Source organism: Peromyscus leucopus, chromosome 4, assembly GCF_004664715.2.
Source record: "Peromyscus leucopus breed LL Stock chromosome 4, UCI_PerLeu_2.1, whole genome shotgun sequence".
NCBI lineage: Eukaryota > Metazoa > Chordata > Mammalia > Rodentia > Cricetidae > Peromyscus > Peromyscus leucopus.
Window position 1 is genome coordinate 9,675,492 of NC_051066.1, and position 22,332 is coordinate 9,697,823.

The 22,332-nt window shown below is 51.1% G+C and overlaps 2 protein-coding genes across 4 annotated transcripts; one reads left to right on the forward strand and one right to left on the reverse strand.

Moving 5' to 3' along the window:
- Window positions 1–494: 494 nt before the first annotated feature.
- Window positions 495–8,926, reverse strand: Coq4 (coenzyme Q4). The gene is made up of 7 exons (XM_028883293.2): window positions 8,775–8,926; window positions 8,561–8,692; window positions 7,364–7,460; window positions 6,750–6,852; window positions 2,043–2,172; window positions 1,465–1,558; window positions 495–1,099 (listed from the first exon to the last, which is right to left on the reverse strand). Exons 1-7 carry the CDS (start codon window positions 8,842–8,844, stop codon window positions 928–930), a joined length of 798 nt encoding a protein of 265 aa, XP_028739126.1. The 5' UTR covers window positions 8,845–8,926; the 3' UTR covers window positions 495–927.
- A 464-nt stretch (window positions 8,927–9,390) lies between these two features.
- Trub2 (TruB pseudouridine synthase family member 2) lies at window positions 9,391–21,770 on the forward strand. Of its 3 annotated transcripts, XM_028883290.2 has the most exons (8): window positions 9,391–9,601; window positions 10,720–10,854; window positions 12,096–12,170; window positions 13,536–13,597; window positions 14,444–14,525; window positions 18,714–18,786; window positions 19,751–19,887; window positions 20,669–21,770. In XM_028883290.2, exons 1-8 carry the CDS (start codon window positions 9,493–9,495, stop codon window positions 20,992–20,994), a joined length of 999 nt encoding a protein of 332 aa, XP_028739123.1. In that variant the 5' UTR covers window positions 9,391–9,492; the 3' UTR covers window positions 20,995–21,770. The 3 variants fall into 3 exon arrangements, with proteins under 3 accessions (XP_028739123.1, XP_028739124.1, XP_028739125.1); XM_028883291.2 differs by lacking the exons at window positions 13,536–13,597; window positions 14,444–14,525; XM_028883292.2 differs by lacking the exons at window positions 9,391–9,601; window positions 13,536–13,597 and having other exon boundaries at window positions 10,766–10,854.
- Window positions 21,771–22,332: the final 562 nt, after the last annotated feature.

Sequence of the window (22,332 nt, forward strand, 5' to 3'; positions counted from 1 at the left end):
ATTCCATTACATTTTCCTGCAGCTTGCAGCAATTTTCTTCCAGGTTTGAAATTTCATTGTGTATGAGTGTACAGGTGTATGTATATGTATATGGACACATGCATTATGGACATTTGTAGACAACTCGTGGGAGACCATTCTTTCTCCACCATTTGGGTCCTGGGGATCAAAATCAGGTTGTCAGGCTTGGTGGCAAGTGCCTTTACTGCTGAGGCACCTCACTTTGGTTCACTTTGTTGGTTTTTATCAGGGGGAGGTAGAAACAGCTTTATCCTCTGACTCTTGCCATAGGCCCGATCATTGTTCCTATGTTGATGTTAGAAGTCTGGCTTAGAAAGAGAAGGGACTTGCTATTAGCTTTCTGCTGGCTGGGGGCTTGATTCTTAGACTGCCTGACTCAGACCCAATGACAGAGACAAGCAACTGAAGTCCAAATTGGGAAGGAATCCCCCCAACCAGTACCCCAGGCCTAAGGCAAGGGGAGACCAGCAGACTCTAGGCCTGATGGGAGACTTTATTCAGACAGCAGAGATGCCACTCATTTCCCACCATTCTTTTTGGGGCTTTGGAACAGGAACAGGATGTAGTGAGTAGTCAAGGCTCTGGAAGATACAGCTTGACAGAATGTCCTGTAAGGGTAACTGTCCAGAAGAGGGGCTTCAGACCCAAACAATCCAGAATGATCCAAGAGGACTGTTCCAGGCCACACATTGCTCTCTGGAGAGCTCACAGCCCCTCACAGCCCTGCCTGCTCTCTCCTGGGCTGGCCCTCAAGGCACATGACAGCAGTGACCATAAACATTATGATCAGTGCCGCTCTGAGCTCAAGGTTCAAAGAGAAGAAATAAAGGCAGTAGAAGGTGCTCCTTTGTCCCCAGAAGGCAGTGTGTGCAGAGGCAAACCCGGCCTCCCATGCAGCAGCTCAGCCTAGGCCAGGCCCTGGATATGTTTTGGGGGAGGGCTGATGCCCAGCTCCTCCCGAAGGGCTGTCAGGGGCTGCTCCCAACGCCGCTCGTAGTAGAGATTGAGGACACATGGGGCCCTGCACCCATTCTGAATTGCCCAAGGGATCAGCTCAGAGAACAGCACTTGCAGGTTCCTGTGGGACAGGAAGAAAAGACATAAGGTACAGCAGACTCTGGGCTCAGTCAGCCCTCCCCCAGACCTAAGCAGATCTCAGTGAGGAACGCTCCCATGCCCCATAGCACACACCCTGCCTGCAATGGAGCTCAGATTTAAATACAGAGCTGTCCGATGCCAGAAAGAACACCTTCATGTCGACACTGTTTATTTTGATCCAGCCCCTGAGCCCTGGCCTAAAGCCCTGGGGTTTAGGTTTGCTCACTGCCTGAGTTTCCTTTTCTGCCTCTCCTTCCTGGCGAGGCACCAGGCCCCTGCATGCCCTTCCCCATTTCCCGGAGCTCCAGACCTTCTGGGGTCTCCTCCCACCCCCAGAAAACTTACTGAGCACGGAGGCGGATGGGTCCGAAGAGTGCTCCCAGGATGCACATGGGCAGGCCGGTCTGCACAGCCTCAAACCACTTTACCACAACCTCTCCTAGAGGTGAGGGAGGGGGATAAGAGGTGAGAAGGTGAGGAGCGGGAGAGTCAGCGATGTTGGAATGGCCCCCAGGGAGGTATGTTCTCCTTTTACATTTCTAGGGTTTGTTTGCTGGTGTCCAGTCCCGTCCTGTGGGGCATTTAGCTAGAAGTGAGGGAAGGTCCAAAAGGGGAATCTTGGGGACAGCATGCAGAAGATCTCAAAGGCCAGGCTGACAATGGTCTGTACAGGCTACAAGGAGTTGCTGAGGGTTTCAGAAGCAGGGATCCTTGGTGTTTAGATGCTGAGACAAGGGCGGGGAGCCATGGAGGAATGGGGATGTACAGCAGGGGTGCTACCAGGATGCACATATAATGTGGAAGACAAGGCAGGAGCTGAGCTAGTTGGTAAAGAAGAGGACTGAACAGGGGCCCTGCCTGGAAACAGACCTGGTGGGCCACCTTGCCACTGCTCACTCAGTTGGGTATTCTGCAGCACTCACCCAGCATGTTGGTGGGCATCCCCAGCAGGGTGTGGAGCATGTCGTGCACCTCTCGGTATCTCTGGATCACATAGGCTAGTTCCTCATCGTCCACAAAGCGGGTAGGTGCTCGTGTATCAGGGGAGACCCTCTGGCAGACATGACCCTTTCTTAGACCCCTCCCCAGCAGCCCCCAGGGCCCATCCGGCCTGCAGCTAGTTGATTCTCAGCCACTCCCACCAAACTCATACCCTATCTGAGGATTCTGTTTCCATCCACACCTGCCAACAGGGGAAGATCCCCACGGAGCCTGCTCCAACTCACAATGCTGGCAGCCTGTGGAGTCTAGAGCCTTAGTGAGGAAAGGGGGAGTGCGTATGGACTTTATGATTCGTAAGACAGGAAGTTCTGGGATTGGTTGCATAAAAAATGAACATACTAGGAGCAGGGGAAACGGCTTGGTCAATAAAATGATTGTTGTACAAGCATTCGATCCACAGAAGCCACACCATAGATAGATAGATAAATAGATAGACAGACAACTAACTAACTAACTAACTAACTAACTAACTAACTAACTAAACTAACTAACTAAATGGAAGGGTAGTTGCAGCACATGTGCCTTTAAACCCAGCTCATGGAAGGCAGAAACAAGAGGCTAAGAGGTGACCTGGGACTTGATGAGCTCCAAGTTGGAGCTGACTTGAAACCTAAGGTAGAGGAAGACACGATGTCAACCTCTAGAATATACACACACAGATTTGTGCACACAAAATAAATACACTGTTGCTAAACTTAATGACTGACATGGAGCTGGGAGTGAAGCTCAGTGGGTAGGGCGAGGGCCTAACATACCCTCGGTACTGCATAAAACCAAGCACAGTGGCACACAGCTGTAATCCCAGCAGTTTCAAGGTAGAGGCAAAAGGATCAGGAGTCCAAGGACATCTTTAGCAACATAGAATTTGAAGCCACCCTGGGCTGTGAGCCTGTCCCAAAAATCAAAATAAGTAAATAGCCAAATGTTATTATTATTATTATTATTACTATTATTTTGGTTTTTCGAGACAGGGTTTCTCTGTGTAGCTTTGAACCTTTCCTGGGACTCACTTGGTAGCCCAGGCTGGCCTCGAACTCAGAGATCCGCCTGGCTCTGCCTCCTGAGTGCTGGGATTAAAGGCGTGCGCCACCACCGCCTGGCCCAAATGTTATTATTAAACTAATTCTATCTGCTTCCTTTTTTTTTTTTTTTTTAAATCAAGGGGCCGGTAGGGAGCTTTAAATTCTCTATGTGGCCTGAGTTCAATTTGTACACCTGAGGACAGGGCTTGCTAGTTCACTCACTGTTGTGACTCTGGTGCCTATGCCAGGACCCAGATCAATGACTCCCTTTTCATTGTTTTGTAGAAAGTCTCTTGTTATGTAGCCCTGGCTGACCTTGAACTCATGGCAGTTCTTCTGCGGCAGCCTCCCTAATGCTCCGGTTATAGGTGTGTACACTCCCAGGCACTTCTCTGAGCACAGGTAAGGAGGTGGATCATCTCACTTACTCAGCCCTGCTCCCAGCATGCCCTCAGCTTACCCAGGAGCTGATAGACCTGAGGTCTTTGTGGCTTTGGGGCAGCTCTGGCATAGTGCTAATGCTTGGTGTTAATCCGTGGCCTTGCTGGGTCTCAAGACCTTATGTTCTCTTGCTATGCAAGGCTGAAGCAATTGTAGTAACAGCAGCTACTTTCACTGAGGGCCTACTATGTGCCCACTATATATAACATCCTTTACATACACTGCCATATTTTGCCCTTTCAGTAACTGAGGTTACTTTAGAAATAGGTGAGAAAAACGTGGCTAGAGGGGTGGAGTGTGGGGCCCAAGATCACACAGCTGAGGTGGCTGAATTAACCTGGAACAGAGTCTGTTGCCTTTATAGTCAGCAGCCTTGACATTCATCATCAGTCAGCCACATTAGTGCCCTGAAGACGAAGGCTTTTCCAGGAGGGATTTGTGCAGGGCTGTTGTGAAACTAGGAAGAGAGGCAGGGCATTACTTCCATTCCTTTGACTGTCAGCCGCAGCTCCGTGGCCTTATCTTGAACCTTCGCCTACATACATCTCTGTAGGGCTCCAACTTTGTCCTAGAAGTGCTACATCTCCAGACTGCCATCACAGTAGGGAAGCTGCTGGGTAGGGCACCCAGGATGGCCCTAAGAGACCTCCTCCCTCCCCGGCAACAGGACTGAAAGCTGTGGAGAATGCAGAAGCTGTCCCTCCCGCGGTGACACTTGGGACAGGTTCTCACTGACGAAATAACCTGCAGCCTGGTGAAACTAGGGCAGGTGACTGCCCTGCCAAGGCACAGGTGCCTGGAGAGGGCAAGAGGCAGGGCAAGGCACCGTCTTGAAGCAATGCCTCTAATTAATTAATTAATTTAGAGACAGGGTTTCTCTGTGTAACAGCTCTGGCTGTCCTGGGACTCATTTTGTAGACCAGGCTGTCCTTGAACTCACAGAGATCCTTCTGCCTCTGCCTCCTGAGTGCTGGGATTAAAGGCGTGCACCACCACAGTCTGGCTCCTCCAATGACTTTTAATGGCTCCTGTTACAAAATGCAGTTTCTTTCCCATGCCCCAGCACAACTACCAGCCACTGTTTCCCTTTCAAGCCTTTGAGTGTTTTGTTTATCTATGTACTTATGCATGCTAAGCTGTCTACTACTGAGTTATATCCCCAGACCCTCCATTGTTTTGTTTTGTCAATTTCTTCTTTTAATATACACATGGGTGTTTTTTATGGGTATGTATCTATGTACCAAATACATGCCTGGTATCTACAGAGGCCAGAAGAGAGTGTTAGACACCTTGGAACTGTAGTTACAAAAGGTTGTTAGCTGCCATGTGGGTGCTGGAGATTGAACCCTGGTCCTCTGAAAGAGCAATAAGCATTTTCCCCCCTGAGACAGGGTTTCTCTGTGTAGCTTTGGTGCCTGTCCTGATCTCACTCTGTAGACCAGACTGGCCTTGAACTCAGAGATCTGCCTGGCTCTGCCTCCCGAGTGCTGGGATTGAAGGCATGCGCCACCACCGCCCGGCTGCAATAAGCATTCTTAACCACTGAGCCATCGCTCCAGCCCATCTGCCTGTTAAAGAGAGGGTCTTGCCAGGTAAGAATGGCAGGGCTGGTTACTCTCTATGTAGCCAGGGTTGATCTTGAACTCAGTGGCAAACCTCCTGCTTCACTCCCTCAAGTACTAGGCTTGTAGGTACACATCATAGCATCGGACTTGATTTTCTTCCCCTTTTTTATGTGTGTGTGGCCAGAGGTTGGTGTTGAATGTCTTCCTCACTCCTCACCTTAGTTTTCGAGCCAGTTCTCACACTGAACCTGGACTGAACTGATTCAGGTCGGCTGGCTGGTAAGGAAGCTCTGGGACCAGCTATCCCTATCTCCAAAGTGCTAGGGTTACAGGTAAGAACTGCCGGCTCTGGGTTTGCACACGGGTGCTGAGGATCCAAACTCGGTCCCCATAAGCAGCAGGCACTGTCCCAGCAAAGCTGTCATCCCAGGCTCTGCATCGTCCTTTTCAACTGTCCTTGAACTTGCTGATTCATCTGCTTAGAGTGCTCTTCCCCAGAACTCTACATGGCTGACCACGCCTCATCTTCCAAGTCTCCCTGGAAAGGTCTCTCCTGACCACTCTACCGTGAGTGGCCTCCTCCACCTGCTCCGGAGACATCTTCTGCCCCATCGTGGTGTTCCCTCCAGAGCACCCATCTGCTGGGCTGCAGGCTCCGCAGCAGCAGCAGGCGTTTGGCTATTTTTGTTCATTGTGTTCCGTGGATGAGAACGATGTCTCGTGCATTCTAAGTACTCAAGAAACACTCTACCTCAAAAAAGGGGAGGGGCAGGGTCTCGTGTATCCCAGGTTGGCCAAAAACTCACTACGCAGGTAAGGCTGGCCCTGAACTTCGGATCCTCTTCCTTCCACTCTACGCCAAGCTCATCAGTGCTGGGGACTGAACCCAGGGCTTTGTGGACGAACTCTACCAACTGAGCTATATCCCCAGACCACTACATTTTCATCTGAAATTTTAAAACTACTTTATTAACTGCCTCTCTAATAAGAGCACAAGCTCCACGGGGACAGCGACCTGGCTTGCTACACCCCATCACGTGGAATGATGGAAGGCAGATGCTGAGTGGTGAGTCCTTCAATAGCTGGGAGCCCCCTCCCCTCCCACCATCTGCCTTGCCTGGTGCTGGAGAGCGCCAGCCACACTGGCCATCCTCCAGGGCAGCAGGGGAACACAGGGCAGCGGTTCAGAGAGTACTCTGGGGTTGAACTCTGCCCTGAGTGGTACCAGCTGTGCTTGGTGTCTGTGTCCTCATCTCTTGCAAGAAGAGGACAACAGAATATACTTGACAGGGTCACTGGGAGGATCTAGCCAGATCATGTACCCAGCCTGGCAGCTGCCATGCAACAGGAGGTTAATAATCTCCAGCTGGTGCCAGTATTTGAGATGACATTCCCAGATCATTTGCCCATCCCATAGAGAAATGACTGAAAAGCAGTCCTGCCCGAGTCGGCAGCTTGGGCATCCTCCTGCCCGAGTCGGCAGCTTGGGCATTCTCCTGCCCGAGTTGGCAGCTTGGGCATTCTCCTGCCCGAGGCTACCATCCCCATGCCACTCCTGTGCCCTTGTTGGTAACTAGATGCAGAGAGGCTGGAAACTCACATTCACATCCAGGAAGCGCAGGTACTCACGGCCCAGAGAGCCTTCAGGCAGGCTCTGGAGCTTGCTTAGGTCAAGGGTGGACAGTGAGATCCGGGGACGCTCTCTGAAAGACAGAATGCAGGAGGGGAGGCTGAGAGTATGTCATCCACGGCCAGTGAAAGGGCCGCATAGAGGAAGGTGGGTGGGCAAAGGGCCACGGGACAGCCATGTAGTCACAAGCCCTAATGGAGCAGTATTGGGGACTGTGGAGACAATCACAAACCAGGGCTGAGCTGGTGCCTTCAAAGTCGTGATCTAGTCAAAGAAGGGCCACAGCTGTGATAAGGGTACTCACAAGTAACACTGCGGGGAGGGGACAGTGAGAGCACATTTGGAGGGGCACAGCTAACACACGGAGAGCTTAATGCACGCAGAGTCTTCAGGCTGACATTGGGCTAATATTGTACAACCCAGGGGATCCAGACTACATACACATATGTGTGCTCCTGGTATTGAGCGGCGTCCAGGCAGTGCATCCACCCATGGTTCTCTGAAGGGCTCCTTACCGGGTGACACAGTGTGACTCTAGAAAGATCAGGACCCCTGCCAAATGTCAAGGCAAAGTTGGGACCTACTGTAGGATCTGGGCACCCTCTGGATCCTTCTTCATCTGGTCCCTGAGGAATTTCAGTGTGCAGTATCCTGTGGTCTCCCCTAGAACTGCAACCATGTCTAAAAGGACAGAAATGGGCACAGATGGAGGATGGGATCTTTTTGTTTTTTGAAACATCTGTCTTTGTAGTACAGGCTGTCCTGGAACTCACTGTGTAGACTAGGCTGGCCTCCAACACTCAGAGATCTTCCTGCCTCTGCCTCCCAAGTGCCTGATTAAAGGTGAGTGCTTCCAGGACAGCTAGCTGTTTTTCTTAACATTACTAGTCTACTAGACTTTCTTAACATTTCTAATCTACTAATCAACAGAGTGCTGAATCACTTTCATAGCCCATTATCAAAACAGATTATCATGTTTCCACTGATTAGTACAGGGCAAGCTTGAGATCAAATGGTGATGAAGGGCTGATGTAACTAAGCTGGCAGAGTGCTTGCTTAGTACACTCAAAGCATTTTGAGTCCCAGAATCACATAAACTAGGCATGGAGGCACATGCCTGTAATCCCAGCATTCTTGGGGTGGGGAGGCAAGACAATCAGGAATTCAAAGTCATCCTAAGCTAAGTAGTGAGTTAGAGACCAGCCTAGTCTACATGAGACCTCATTTCAACAAAACAACAATTAAAAAAACATGGTGCTAGATTTGAGTCCAGGTACGGTCAGTAGATATGTGATCCTATATAAACAACTTCCCATGTCTTCTTCCTCTCCCTCCCATCTTCTTTTCTATCTTTGACAAAGACTGGCTATGTAACTCAGGCTGGTCTTGAACTGATTCGGCAAAGAAAATGCTGAAGACCACGGTCCTTGACCTTACCAAGTTTACAACCTAGTGAGAATGTTATAATGTGTGTACCTGCAAGTCATTCAGTCCAGTGAGTAACATGCTTGGATGACAGACTCTCCCCAGAATTACAAAAAAGCAGACCTGTAGATTTCACGCTTTTTCTCCTTTCCCCCTCTGCCCAGCAGATTCATTATAGTGACTTCGACTAGAACCAGGCACCTGATTATCATAAACGTTCCTGGGAACTATGAGATAGATGTAGCCAGGTTTGGGTGCCCAAGACTGCCTGACTCTGGCTACCTACAGGAAACCAAGGCTTTGACAGAGGTCATGACCGGCCCGGGCTTTCGAGGGCGGGGAGCAAATGGCTTTACCGTGGCGATAGGGGTTGTAGAGCGCCATTCCCGCCGAGCCTGCGGCCAGCAGCATCTTTTGCAGCGAGGTCGTGGGGATGTGGTCCGGGTACAGCAGGCGGGTGCCATGGCTCCTGGCCCTGCGGGGCACATCTGCGAGGCAGGAAAGGGGTACAACGGTAAGAAGAGCCGGGTTCCTCCAGTAGCCGCGGAGGCCCAGGTCAGAGATGCTCACCTACAGCGAGCTGCAGACTGCGTGGGAGATTGGGGCTAGGGCGCAGGGAGCGAAGCAGCAGGGTCACCATGGCAGCGGATGTCCGCGGTGGGTGGGCGGGGCTCCGCTGGCACGACGGAGGCCGGAAAAGTCAAAAGACTCCAGGGGACTACACTCACTATGGCATTTTGATCGGAAATGTATTATGGACGGGGGAATGAAAAAGAAAGCCACAGGACCTGTCTGCCACTGACCAAGACTTCAGGCCTTGTTGATAGCGCATGCTTGTCGCGAAAGCTGGAAGCCAGAGGATCAGTTAAAAGTCCTTCTTGGCTATTTAGTAAGTTCGAAGCCAGTCTGGGCTTCCTGAGGCCCTATCTCAAAAACAAAGCCCTGAATTACACCTGTCACCCCAGCATTTGGGAAGTGGACACTGGAAAATCAGGAATTTTCTGCAACATAGCAAGTTCGAGAGCAGCCTGGGATATATGAGAAACAAACAAAAAACTCCTGAAAGGGATCCGCGAATGAACATAACCGAGAGCTACTCTGCTCAACATTCGGCCCTATTTCCTTCTCCACCGCATGTTTCCCTCCGAAGGACAATGAGGTGAGAACCGCTTCCGGCTGAGGAAACATGGCAGCGACCTACAGTAGGGACCACATTTGGGACAGGACCATACGGCACTTCCGTTTGCATCCCAGCTTCTGGATGGTGTGGTACTGCTGAGTTCCAGCCATGGGGTCTTCGGGCCTGGCTCGACTGCAGGGGCTCTTCGCGGTCTACAAACCTCCGGGGCTGAAATGGCTGCACTTACGGGAAACCGTGGAGCTGCAGCTGCTTAAAGGTGAGTGCTTCGACGCGGACCCTCTATTCTGCATTAGTTCATCCGGAGTCCCACGCTGATTCGGATTCTTCCTGCAGAATCAACACAAGACACAATGTGACACGTTTGCCTGGTTATAGCCAGTTCCTGGTTTTCTCTTGGATACTTTTCGTTACTCCCCACTCTCCGCTATTTTCTGGTAGAGAAACGCATTCCATACTGTTGATTTTCGCACAGTTACTATTATAGAGTTAGAATTTGAAACATTTTTTTCTTGGCTTTTTTGAGACAGGGTTTCGAGTAATTAATTAATCCGACATTGAAATCAGCAAGGACTTAAGAATTCTGACGCTCCTATCTCCACCTGCCAAGTGCTGGGCTCACAGGCATGCACCACCACACTGAGCTTCAAACCCCATTTTTTTCCTTCCTCTTTTTTCCTTCTTTCGTTTTTTAAACAACTCACATGTAGTCTCTCAAATTTGCCATGTAAAGTGAGGATAACCTTGAACTTTTGGTCCTCCTGCCCTCACTTCCCACTACATTGGTGTACCATCACCTCTGTTTATCAGTGCTGGGGATGGAACCCAGGGCATCTTGCATGTTGTGCAAATATTCCACCCACTGAGATACATTTCCGCATTTCCAGCCCAGTCTTTCTTAAGGCTCTTGTTCTGCTTTTTGTTTGTTTGTTTTTTTTCTTGAGACAATGTTTCTCTGTGTAGCCCTGGCTGCAGAGGCAGTTCGGGCTCCCCGCCACCCATGTCCAGATGCTGCTGCTCCTCCTCCTCCTCCCTCCCTCCTCCTCTTCTTTTATTTTTAAAAATAATTTCTTTATTTTTATTGTATACGCATCAGTGTTTTGCCTGCATGTATGTCTATGTGAGGGTGTCAGATTGCCTGAAGCTGGAGTTACAGTTGTGAGCTGCCATGTGGGTGCTGGGAATTGAACCTGGGTCCTCTTGAAGAGCAGCCAGTGCTCTTAACCGCTGAGCCATCTCTCCAGCCCCAATGCCCAGGTTCTTAAGGACTCTCATTCTATTCTCTACGTTATGCAAATCTATCTTCTACATTATCATAGGCTTACCCCTTCTCCCAGGTGTTGGGACAGTTTTGACAATGTGTTCTTTTGTGTTTAGGTCTCAATGCATCAGTGAAACCTCCTGCTCCGAAACAGCGAGTTCACTTCTTGCTAGGCCCTGCAGAAGGCAGTGAGGAGAAGAAGTTGACTCTCACAGCCACCAGCGTGCCTACCCTTACTACTCACAGACTTGGTAAGGCAGAGCCGGGCACGATACTGACTGTTAGGGGAAATCCCTGGCCTGAGTTAGGTTTCTAGACCAGGGACTGACAAACTTCCTTAGGAGGGGAGGATTTTAAACATTTTAAGTCTTACAGGCCATGTGGTTTCCTCAGCACTGCTCAGCTTTGCCAGTGTAGTGCAGTGGAGACGGTAGGGAAAGGAGGGAGGGAGACTTCTTATGTTCCAGTTAAGACTGAAGTATAAACCACTGTGGAACGCAGTTGTGCACACCTGGAGTCCTGTCTGCTAGGGAGGCTGAAGGAGAAGGATCACTTAAGCTCAGGAGTTCCCTGCCAACCCGGGCAACACAGTGAGACCCTGTCTCAGAACAAAGTAGACTTGATGATTTGTGTGGGCTGTGGTGTGTTGACTCGTGACTATTCTAGAACTCTGTATGGAAACAGAACTTCGGGTAGACTTATGTTATTATTAATTAATACCTGCTCCGTACACACGGTGTTACCTTTCTCCTTACCACAGTTCTGTGAGGTAGGTCCGTTTATAAAAAACGTATTATTTGTGTGTATGTGTGCATATGCATGGATGCCAAGGCATGGACGTGGAGGTCAGAGGGCGTCTTTCGAGAGTCAGTTCTCTCAGTCCACTTGTGGGATTATCAGGCTTTGCAGCAAGCCCGCCGAATCTCCTCACCAGCCCTTGCTTTTGTGTTTTGACACAGAGCCTCTTGTAGTCCAGGCTGGTCTTGAACTCACTATATAGTTGAGTGTGACCTTGAGGTCCTGATCCTGATCTTTTCCATCTGCCTCCCAAGTGCAGGGACACATTAAGCTGTATTCAGCCTTTCCGTAGTTGAGAGACTGACTCTGGGGTCATAGGGCAGTACTGTGGGCAGAGAGCCCTAGGTCTCACCTCAGGGAGCCCACAGTCTCAGTGGAAGAATGGCCAGGCTTTCTGTCAGCAGATGCTGTGCGGAGAGCCCCACCGTCTGGATCCCCGGTGTAATGTCTGGTCTTGGAGCCTCTTAAGGGGAGAATGGTGATAGAGCAGATAAGGAGATTCTTGGGTTGCCCTTTCTCTGGACCAGGGAACTGGGGAAATAGTCCTGGTCCCAGCTTCCAGGTCCATGGAGGCGGAGGCTGGGAGTCATAATTTGACCCCCAACAGCTCTGATGTTCTAGGAATGAGGGCCTCATACCAAAACCATCCCCAGGGCTCCTTAGTTGAGAAAATGAACTGGCTTTCCCTTTCCAGTACGTGGCCCAGCGTTCACCAGCCTGAAGATTGGTGTTGGACATCGCTTGGATGCCCAGGCTTCTGGCGTTCTTGGTGAGAGATGGCCTGGGGCTGTGGGGCTGTGGGGCTGGGAGGCTTGGGGAAGGGTCAGAAGGGTCAGCAGTGCAGCCCACATCTTATCTGACCTGCTTTTCTCACCGCTGCTGTCTCCCGTGAGTCCAGATGTCTCATCCGCTGGGAGGATGATTTGTGAACAGCAGGTCCCACTTCTGTCAGGGGTACATGGCATGTGATTCAGGATGGCATGTGATTCACGGCCTTCTGGGGACATTGATTTACCAAACCTGTGATAGATGCTGTGTGATGTTAGGAGTAAAGAGACCGAGACTGGAACTGAGGTGACCTGGCCTGGCCAGTAAATGCTCATGTCCCCAGAGGAGCCACCATCAAGTTAGGGTGCAGCCTAGGCATGTGATTCTGTCTCCTCCGGCTAGGGTCTGGATATTGCTGGAGCTGGATACAAAGCCCCGAGTCAAGCCATCTGTGGCCTCGGAGTCATGTGGTAGCTGCGCTTTCCAGCCTCCACAGTCTTGGTCCCCTCATCTTTCTTCCTGAGGTACAGACAGTCAGACATGATCTCATATCCCCTCCCTGTCCCCCTCTCCAACAGTGAATGGAAAGCCATTCATTTCAGAGGGATAAACAGATCAGGGAAGGGCAGGAAGTGGCCCTATAGGCCACTATTCTAGGTCTTTCCTTTGTACCCATAGCTTCCTGTGCATTGCCTCTCTCAATCTGTGTGGTATCCACAGGCCTGAGCATCTTTGTCTGTTGTATTGATGCAGAGCTTTAGGGCCGAAGACGTTAAAGGTTAGGGTCAGAAAAGCCAGATACTCACTTTTGCTTTCTGAGACAGGGTCTCAGTGAGCCCAGGCTGGCTTCCAGCTTGCTCTGAATAACCTTTACTTTTGATCCTCTTGAGCACTGGGATTATAGGCATGTGTCACCTTGACTCAGGGTTTATTTTATTTTTAAAATGTATGTATTTGTGTATTTATTTGAGACAGTGGCTGAATACTTGCAAGGCAGGCCTGGAACTCAAGACTCTCCAACCTCAGCCTCCTAAGGGCTGTAATTACAGGTGTGGCCCACCCCTCCCACCCCAAATGTAATTGCAGTTTGGTGGAGCTGGGACAGTGGTCTTTTGCTTTGGGGGTGTTTCAGAGCCCCTTGGGAGCTTCCTCAGGCCCATTTCCCACCATGAGACAGATTCCATCCTTGCTCGAGCCCTGGAGATCAGTGTTGACATCTGCTCAGAGAGGCTTCTAACCTGGGTGTCAGAGCGCTCCATGTCCCCTTCTGGCTGCAGCACAGGAGGAGGGAGAGAGTTTTGGTGGCAGGGAGCAGCAAGGGTGGTCCCAGGGACTCTGGTCTGAGAGGGGTGTGGCTGCCTTTCAGTGCTCGCCGTGGGACATGGGTGCAGACTCCTCACCGACATGTATGAGGCTCATCTCACCAAGGTATGGTGGTCCAAAAATATGGGGACACCCCAGGGCCTGGTAGGGCCATAGACTGTGGCACTGCGAAGGGGACACTTTAGGTCTATGTCCTCAGTGCTCAACAGCACAGAATATGGGACCCAAAGGCTCCAGTTCATAATCCCCATTCAGGGCTGTGGTGAGACACTTGCCTAATAGGCACAAGGTTCTCCATACCCAGCAGTTAAAAAAAAAAAAAAGGGACAGAAATCCATCTTTTACCCCTCTGCCAGCCACAGGTCACCTGTCCTTGGTGGAGCATCTTTATGCCTCAGTTTCCTCAAGTGATGGGAATGAAGAGAACATTCCCTGAGACAGTTACTTTGAGGATTAAAGTGACTGCGTGTGAAGTGAGCCTTGGCTCAGTCCCTGGCACAGAGTACAAGCTGAGTTAATAACACTGTCACCGCCATCTCTGTCCTCCTCACTGTTAGCACCCAGGAAGAGGCAGTTGTCTGTACAGAGTTGGAGGCAGGGGAGTTCTGTGAGCAGCGAGCGCTGGCCTTGACATGGGCATTGAAACTTAGCCCATGCAGAGGCTGGGCAGAGGCTGGGCAGAGGCTGGCGGGTCGTATGTGGGGTCACAGTCTGCTCGGTTTGGCTGAGTGGCTGCAGGTGGGTGGAGACCAGTGCTGGCTCCCTGTCCAGGTCACTGGCAACGGCGCAGGAGCTCCTCCCAGCTCCAGAGCCGGGCCCACAGCCGCCCCCAGGGCAGGAAGGGCAGCAGGAACGCTGTGTATGGAGCCCCACGAGCCCCACCCAGCATCAGGCTGGCACTTGCTTAGCGCCAGAGCTTAGAGTGGGGACTTCCCTGCCCTGTCCCCACAGGATTACACAGTGCGTGGCCTCCTAGGCAGAGCTACAGACAACTTCTGTGAAGATGGGCGGCTGATAGAGAAGACGACATACGGTGAGATCCAGGGGTGGGGCAGGAGAGGTGGCTGCCTCGGCCTCCCTTTTTCTTCCTGTCCCCTTGATTCCTGACCTTTCCAGATCACACTGGTGTCTGTCTGGTTCTGGCACACTAAGCTCAAGCTGCAGCTTTGTGCTTGCTACCTTTCTCCCAGAATGCCCTGGACCTGCTTTCTCACCTGATTCCAATGTTCCCTCCCCCACCTCAGTCTCGCGCTCTCAGAATGGAAACCAACTAATGATTGTTGTTGATCTGGCTTTTCACGGTCCTCGTGTGGGATGGACTGTGTGAAGTTCATCGAATGACCACACGAGTTGCACAGGTCAGGGATATGTTAAGTGTAGGTGTGTGGATGAATGACGGATGGATAGGGATGGATGGTTTCTCACTAGCCCTATGTTCCAAGACATGCCCTGGGGCCTCATGTGTTCATTTGACAACTGATAGTTCTGGGCAGCAGCAGTCAACCAGGCGCTGGAGGACACATGGTGGATCAGATGGGCCCAATAGTGATGAACTTGGCTTTACATACCCCTTTGGTAGCAGGCTGGAGATATGTGGCACAGTAAAGCTGTGCTTGTACATTCAGTGTGTGTCGGCATCCCAAACACCTAGAAACAGTGAGCACGTTGGTGCTTCTGGGTGGTGTAACAAGCTTTCTCAAGTGTAGTCAGACTTTCTTCTGTGGGACCGCCAGCTCCCCAGTAATGACACAGAGACTTAATATTGATCATGAAAGCTTGGCCTTAGCTTAGGGTTTTTTCCAGGTCGCTCTTATATCTTAAATTAACCTGTCTCTATTAATGTACATTCTGCCATGTGGCTCATTTACCTCTGTTCTGTACCATATATCTGACTTCTTCAGAGTCTCTAGTGAGATCCTTGCACCTAGATTCTTCCTTCTCTTCATCTTTCTCCCTGGAAATCCCGCCTATCCTCTCCTGCCTAGCTATTGGCCATTCAGCTCCTTATTAAACCAATCAGAAGTCACCTTAAGCAGAGACACATCTTCATAGTGTGCACAAATATTTTGAAACACGGTGGGACGAAGCCAGAATCTGGGAGAGAGGGAGAGGCTCATCTATAATATTTTTCTGAGACAGGGTCTTGCTGTGTACCCCAGGCTGGCCTCAAACACATGGAGGTCTTCCTATGTCAGCCTCTGAGTGCTGGAATTACACATGGGATCCATCGTGCCTGGCATGCTTACCTATCTTTTTCAGTTGATTTATTTGTGTGTGTGTTTAAGAGAGTGAGGCAGGGATGCCATGGCACACATATGGAGATTCTAGGACAGCTCTCTGGAGTTGTTTCTCTCCTTCTACCATGGATTCCAAACTCAGCAGGGACAGACGACAACTTCTAGCTGTAAGGGAACAACATAGGGACCAAAGGCTGGCCAGTTTGAGCCTCGTCACCCTCCGTCGGGCTGAGTTCCCACCACGCTGCCAGTTCTGTGCAGCAGGCACTTCTGCCCACTGACCCATCCTGCCAGCCCCAGATTGATCTTTGAAACTGTAACCTGACTGGCCTTGAACTCACAGAACTCCCCCTCCCTCTGCCTTTGGCTCTGGAATGCACCAGTATCATGCCCCATCTAACCTAAAAATTTTAAAGAGAGTCAGGTACGGTGGCTCACACCTTTAATCGCAGCACCCAGAAGGTAGGGGCAGGAGGAGCTCTGTGAGTTTGAAGCCAGCCTGGTCTACATAGCGAGTTCTAGGACAGCCAGAGCTGCATAGTGGGACCTTGTCTCAAAAAAGCTAAAATAATAAAAACAACAACAAAACAACAACTTTTTGTTTGTTTTTTTGAAAGAGGGTTTCTCTGTTTAGCTCTGGCTGTACTGGAACTTGTTCTGTAGACCAGGCTGTCCTTGAACTCAGAGATCCACCTGTCTCTGACTCCTGAGTGTTGGAATTAAAGCCATGGGCCACTACCACCAGGCTAATAATAATAACTTTCACATATATAATTTATTTTATTTTGTGTTTATTGGTGTTTTGCCTGCATGTATGTCTGTGCGATGGTGTCGGAAACCCTGGAACTAGAGTTAAAGACAGATGTGAGCTGCCATGTGGGGGCTGGAAGTTGAACCTGGGTCCTCTCAACCACTGAGCCATTTCTTCAGCTCCAATAATAACTTTTAAAAGGAGATTCATGCATCTTTTTTTTTCTTTTCTTAGTATGTACTGAGGACCAGACTCAGGACTTTGTGCTTGCTCTACAATTAAGCAAAATCCCTCTTTGTCTCTCAGTTATGTGATTAAGAAGTAAAGTAAAAGTCGAAGTGCGTTGGTGTTGGGAAAGACCCAGGTGCAAAGTGACCAAGAGGAAGAACCTAGAACTGGAGGGTGGGGTAGGGGGACCTGGAAGAGGAAGAAGCTAGGAGAATGGGGGAGGGGCTTCCTGGAAGAGGAAGAAGCTAGGGGATGGGGGAGGGGCTTCCCGGAAGAGGAGGCGCTGGGTTGGGCTTGTCGGCGGGCAGGGAGACAGTAGCGGCCAGTTCCAGGTAGCATGGCAGTTCAGTGCAGTCAGATAGGTTGGAGACAGCAGTCGATGAGGGTTCAGTCCTTCACTGTTCCAAATTCTGGCATCGCACAGAGGTTGGCATGTGCCACCACTGTGCCCCTTGGTCTCAGCTTCCTGGTAGTTTGTGAAAATCCCAGGCTTAGGTGCTCAGCCCTCAGGAGGTCCTGGGGGCAGAGCTGCTCCTTGCTCAGGCTTCCTGCTTCTGCTTTTGACCAGGTGCCTCCTGTGGTCACTAGCATTGACAGCCCCAGACTAGGGCAAGTCACATTGTGTTTGACCTTCATTTCCGGAGGAAACTACACACCACTGTGAATCTTGTTGAGCAGAGAATCTAGTTTTCATCAACTTAAAAATAATTTTCCGTGTATGTGTATGTTCCTGGGTATATGCACCACATGTATGCAGGAAACTGTCGAGATCTGAAGCATTGAATGCTGTGGAACTGTGGTTACAGGTGGTTGTGAGCCATTACGTGGGTACTGGACAGAATCCAGACCCTCGGTAAGAGCAGTGAGTACTTTCAACCACTGAGCCATCTCAGCCCCATCCTCAACTTTTCTTTTTATCTTTGGAGACATTTTATCTTTTGGGTTTTTTGTTGTTTTCTTTTTTCTTTCTTTTTTTTTTGTTTTTTGAGACAGGATTTCTCTGTGTAGCCTTGGCTATCCTGGAACTCACTTTGTAGACCAGGCTGGCCTCAAACTCAGAGATCCACCTGCCCCTGCCTCCCAAGTGCTGGGGTTAAAGGTGCATGCCACCACACCTTTTGAGTCTTTTGTGTGTGTGTGTGTGTGTGTGTGTGTGTTTGGAGCTTTTGAGTCTTAATGGTGCACCCGGGATGGCTTCTTCAGGCTGGATGATGCCCTCCTGAGGACGCAGTGGGACCTACACAGCATCCAGGACGCCATCCAGGCTGCAGCCCCCCTGGTGGCAGCAGAGCTGAAAAAGAACTTGAGACTAAGGCTGGGCTACCAGCCGCTTCCCAGTGCTGGGCAGCCTTGCGGCTCCAAGGACCCGAGCTCCACTTTGGTGGTGGAAAGCTCTGTGGGGCAGTGATGCCTGATGTGGGTAGGCAAAGACAAAGGCTTTTTACAAGTCAGAGCTGATGACCGTGCAGAGAGTGACCTCAAGGTCTATGTAGACCAGGCTGGCCTCTAATCAGATCTGCCTGGACTCCCACCACAACTGGCAACTTTTTATGTGTTTGTTTATTGAGATAGAGTCTCATTAATGTAGCCCTGGTCGGCACAGAATTTGTTATGTAAAGCAGGCAGGCCTCAAAATCACAGATTCGTCTGCCAGCCTATGCTTCCTGAGTGCTGGGATTAAAGACACATCACCATGTTCAGCCTTATTTGGTTAATTATTTTTACTGATACAACATTTTGCTATGTAGCCCAGGGTGGCCTCCCAACTCATTATCCTCCTGCCTTAGATTCTCAGGTGCTTGGGATACACCACTTGCCCAATGCTATTAAGCCCTTTCTGAAGGGCTATAAACAGACCTAACCTCCTATAACACCCCCGCCCCCCATCCCCAATGGATGCTCTGGCCATTTTCAAATGGGCTGCTTTGGGGAAAAAGGCACTTGCCCAGGTTGTCCTCTGTGGCCATCTGTAGACTGACACTCCCCTATGCCATGCCTCTTCCAGACCATGTGACCAGAGAACTGCTGGACCGGATCCTGGCTATAATCCAAGGCTCCCACCAAAAGGCACTGGTAATGTAAGTAGATCCCAGATTCCCTCTGCTCTGCTAAGTGCAGCTGATTAAAGGGGAGGAACCTGGGTCCACTGAGGCACAGGACTGGGGATGGAGTCATCTAGTTGCTGAGAGCTTGCCTGAGAGCCCTCCAACAGGCTGCCTAGGACTCCTGACTCTCCCGGGCATCAGCCCCATGGCTGCCAGGACACTCTAGCCAACTGCCTGTAGATGGGACAGGAAAAGCCCCTGTCTTACAGACCTGTCCCTGAGCATCATGGAACATGACAGGGACTGTCTGCTGAGATGACAGGAACTGGCTCAGGGAACATGCTCAGAGGATAAGCTGGAGCCAGGCCCTGTGCCATGGACCTGTAGCAGGAGTGCCAGGCCTGAAATGGCCAGTGTACTCAAGCCAAGAGTCGGCCTTGGGGTGGGAAGGGCTGGGGCAGGAGCAAAGGGACGCAGGATGAGGTTGGCCCGGGCAGTGGGGACCCTGGACAGTTCTGAAACAGCACTGTGGTGTCACTGGGGACCCTGTGAGAAAGGCCAGGCAGGCTGTGAGGACAGTGTCTTGTGCCCACTGAACTAGGCCTTAAGATAGCAAGGGATAGCAGGGCTAGAGGAGAGTGAGCAGTCAGAGAGACCAGGAAGACACTCGAGGCCCTGGATCTGGGGCATTTGTGGAGAGAGCCCTGCAACAGGGGTGGTATTGTGGCCCCTTGGGGTTGCACTCCTCAGGTAAGGTGGCTGCGGGTGGAGCACAGTCCACAGGGAGGGGTCAGGATTGCCCAGCCTGTGATAGGTGAAGCCAGGGATTGGCAGAGAATGCCCCTGGTGACCGAAAGGGAGGCTGCTCTGAAGAGCCTGGGTAGAAGACGGGGTGGGGTGGGTGATGGGTGAGGAATGTAGAGAACAAGGAAGAACCCTTCCTCGGTGGGGCGGGTCCCCCACCCTGGCCTCCCATTCTGGCCCTCCTGTCTCCCAGGTACTCCAACCTGGATCTGAAGTCCCAGGAGGCCTACCAGATGGCTGTACAGGGTGTGATCCGGCCCATGAACAAGTCCCCAATGCTCATCTCTGGCATCCGCTGCCTGCACTTTGCACCTCCCGAGTTCCTTTTAGGTAAGTCACTCAGGAAGCTGGAGATGAGATGGAGCCTGGGTTTGGAGTCATGTGTGACATGCCAAAGCCAGCATACACTGCCCTGATTGACTAGCCATGGGTGGCTTCCGTCCACCAGGTCCAAGTTCAGCACAAAGGCTGCCCTCTGCCTCCTTTCTCTTCCCAAGCCTGTGAAGCCAACCCTTAAGTAGCAAAGACTGGGCTGGGTATGGTGGTGCACGCCTTTAATTCCAGCTCTGGGAGGCAGAGGCAGGCGGATCTCTGTGAGTTTGAGGCCAGCCTGGGCTACAGAGTGAGTTCCAGAGCTACACAGAGAAACTTTATCTCAAACCTCCCACCCCCCAAACAAAACAAAACATGGAGTAGAGACTGGATCTAGCAGCTCATTTCCAGAGCTGTCCACATTGTTAAGTGTCCCTCGGATGGGACTGTCACTTTCTGGGTCTCGCCAGCCTCTTCCGAGTTCCATTGGTGGCTTCCTTGAGCGCTCCCCAAAGCCCCCAGTGGTAAGCCCCATGAAAGTGCCGCCTTTGTGCCCCAGTCCCGGCGCATGAAGAGACCAAGTGTGAGCAGAGCTGCCGGAAGCCTGGCTTGCTCATGGCTTCACCCTCGGCCGAGGGATCCAGAGCTGGGATCCTCACGACTGCCTGCGTGCTCCAGGTCCTCCCCCAGAGCTGAAGAATGTTCCTGTGGAGAGGAGCCCAAGGGCTGTGGATCCAGGTCAGCTTGGTCCCTGGAGCTGTTGCTGACAGTCGTGTCTGTTCATGTCTGTGCTCCACAGAGGTGCAGTGTATGCATGAGACGCAGCAGCAGCTGAGGAGGCTGGTGCATGAAATCGGCCTGGAGCTGAGGACCACCGCTGTGTGCGTGCAAGTGCGGCGCACCCGGGATGGCTTCTTCAGGCTGGATGATGCCCTCCTGAGGACGCAGTGGGACCTACACAGCATCCAGGACGCCATCCAGGCTGCCGCCCCCCGGGTGGCAGCAGAGCTGAAAAAGAACTTGAGACTAAGGCTGGGCCACCAGCCGCTCCCCAGTGCTGGGCAGCCTTGCGGCTCCAAGGACCCAAGTTCCACTTTGGGGGTGGAAAGCTCTGTGGGGCCGTGAATGCCCGATGTGGGTGGGCAAAGACAAAGGCTTTTTACAAGTCAGAGCTGATGACCGTGCAGAGAGTGACCTCAAGGGCCCAAGCAGTGCCCACGCCTGCCATCCCAGCGAAACAGAAAAAGGGGAAAAGGGAGTCTTTCTACTTGAGACACAGACTAACTGCAGGGATGAGCTGTGTGTGGCGGCAGGGCCTATCATCTTGGCTATTCGGGAAGCTCAGGCTAGAATCTTGACAGTTGAAGGCCAGCCTGGGGTTATACTGTGAAACCCTGTTTCAAAAGTCAAATCAGAGTCAGACGAGTAATTGAAGCACTCCAGAGGTAGAAACAGAAGATCAGGAGTTCAAGGTCATTTTGGCCACAATGAGTTTAAGGCCAGTCTGGGCTGTTTCCAGTGTTTAGTTTTTCACCGAGATGGGGAATGTCACCCCAACACCTAACGACCACTGGTGATTTATTTGGATTCATATGACTGATTTAACTGAACGTATTTATACCCTAGGGAAAAGTCTTTTCACTGTCTCAAGGTGGTGTCTCACACCTGTGATCTCAGTACTAAGCTCAGGCAGGAGGATGACTCTGAGTTTGAGGCCAGCCTGAACTTTCTAGAGTACTTTATAGTACATGTCAGAATTTAATCCTTTAACCAGTCATAGTGGTTACAGACCTGTAATCACCACATGGGTAGTGGAGGCAGGGGAATCAGGAATTCAAGGTCATCTTTGGCTACATGAGTTCTAGGGTACATGAAACCCTATCTCCAAAATAAAAAGCCCAAAATTACTTTTAAAAGGTGTATTTTTATGCGTGTGAGTGTTTGCATGTGTGTTGTGTGTATGCACCCCATGCATCATGAAGGCTAGAAAAGGGCGGAGCCCTGGAGCTGGACTTGAAAACAGTGTGAGCCACCACAGGGGCGCTGGGAATGGACCACTGGTCCTCTGGAAGAGCAGCCAGTGTTCTTAACCACTGACTCGTCTCTCCAGCTTCCTGAATTTAATCTAATCCCCTGCCTTATGTAACTAACCACTCTGGCTGTGAACAGTTACAGACTGATAATTGTTTGTGTCTACAGTATAAAAAAAAAACCGCGGAAAAGCAGGGGCTGTGACAGTCTCAGCATGGTGCTGATGGAAGGCTGCTGCGGAGAAGACACACACACAAAAGCATTTGTTGTTGTTTTGGTTTTGGTTTTGAGACAGGGTTTCTCAGCGTAGTTTTGATGCCTGTCCTGGCTCTTGCTCTGTAGACCAGGCTGGCCTCAAACTCACGGAGATCCACCTGACTCTGCTTCCCAAGGGCTGGGATTAAAGGCGTGGGCCACCACCGCCTGGCTACA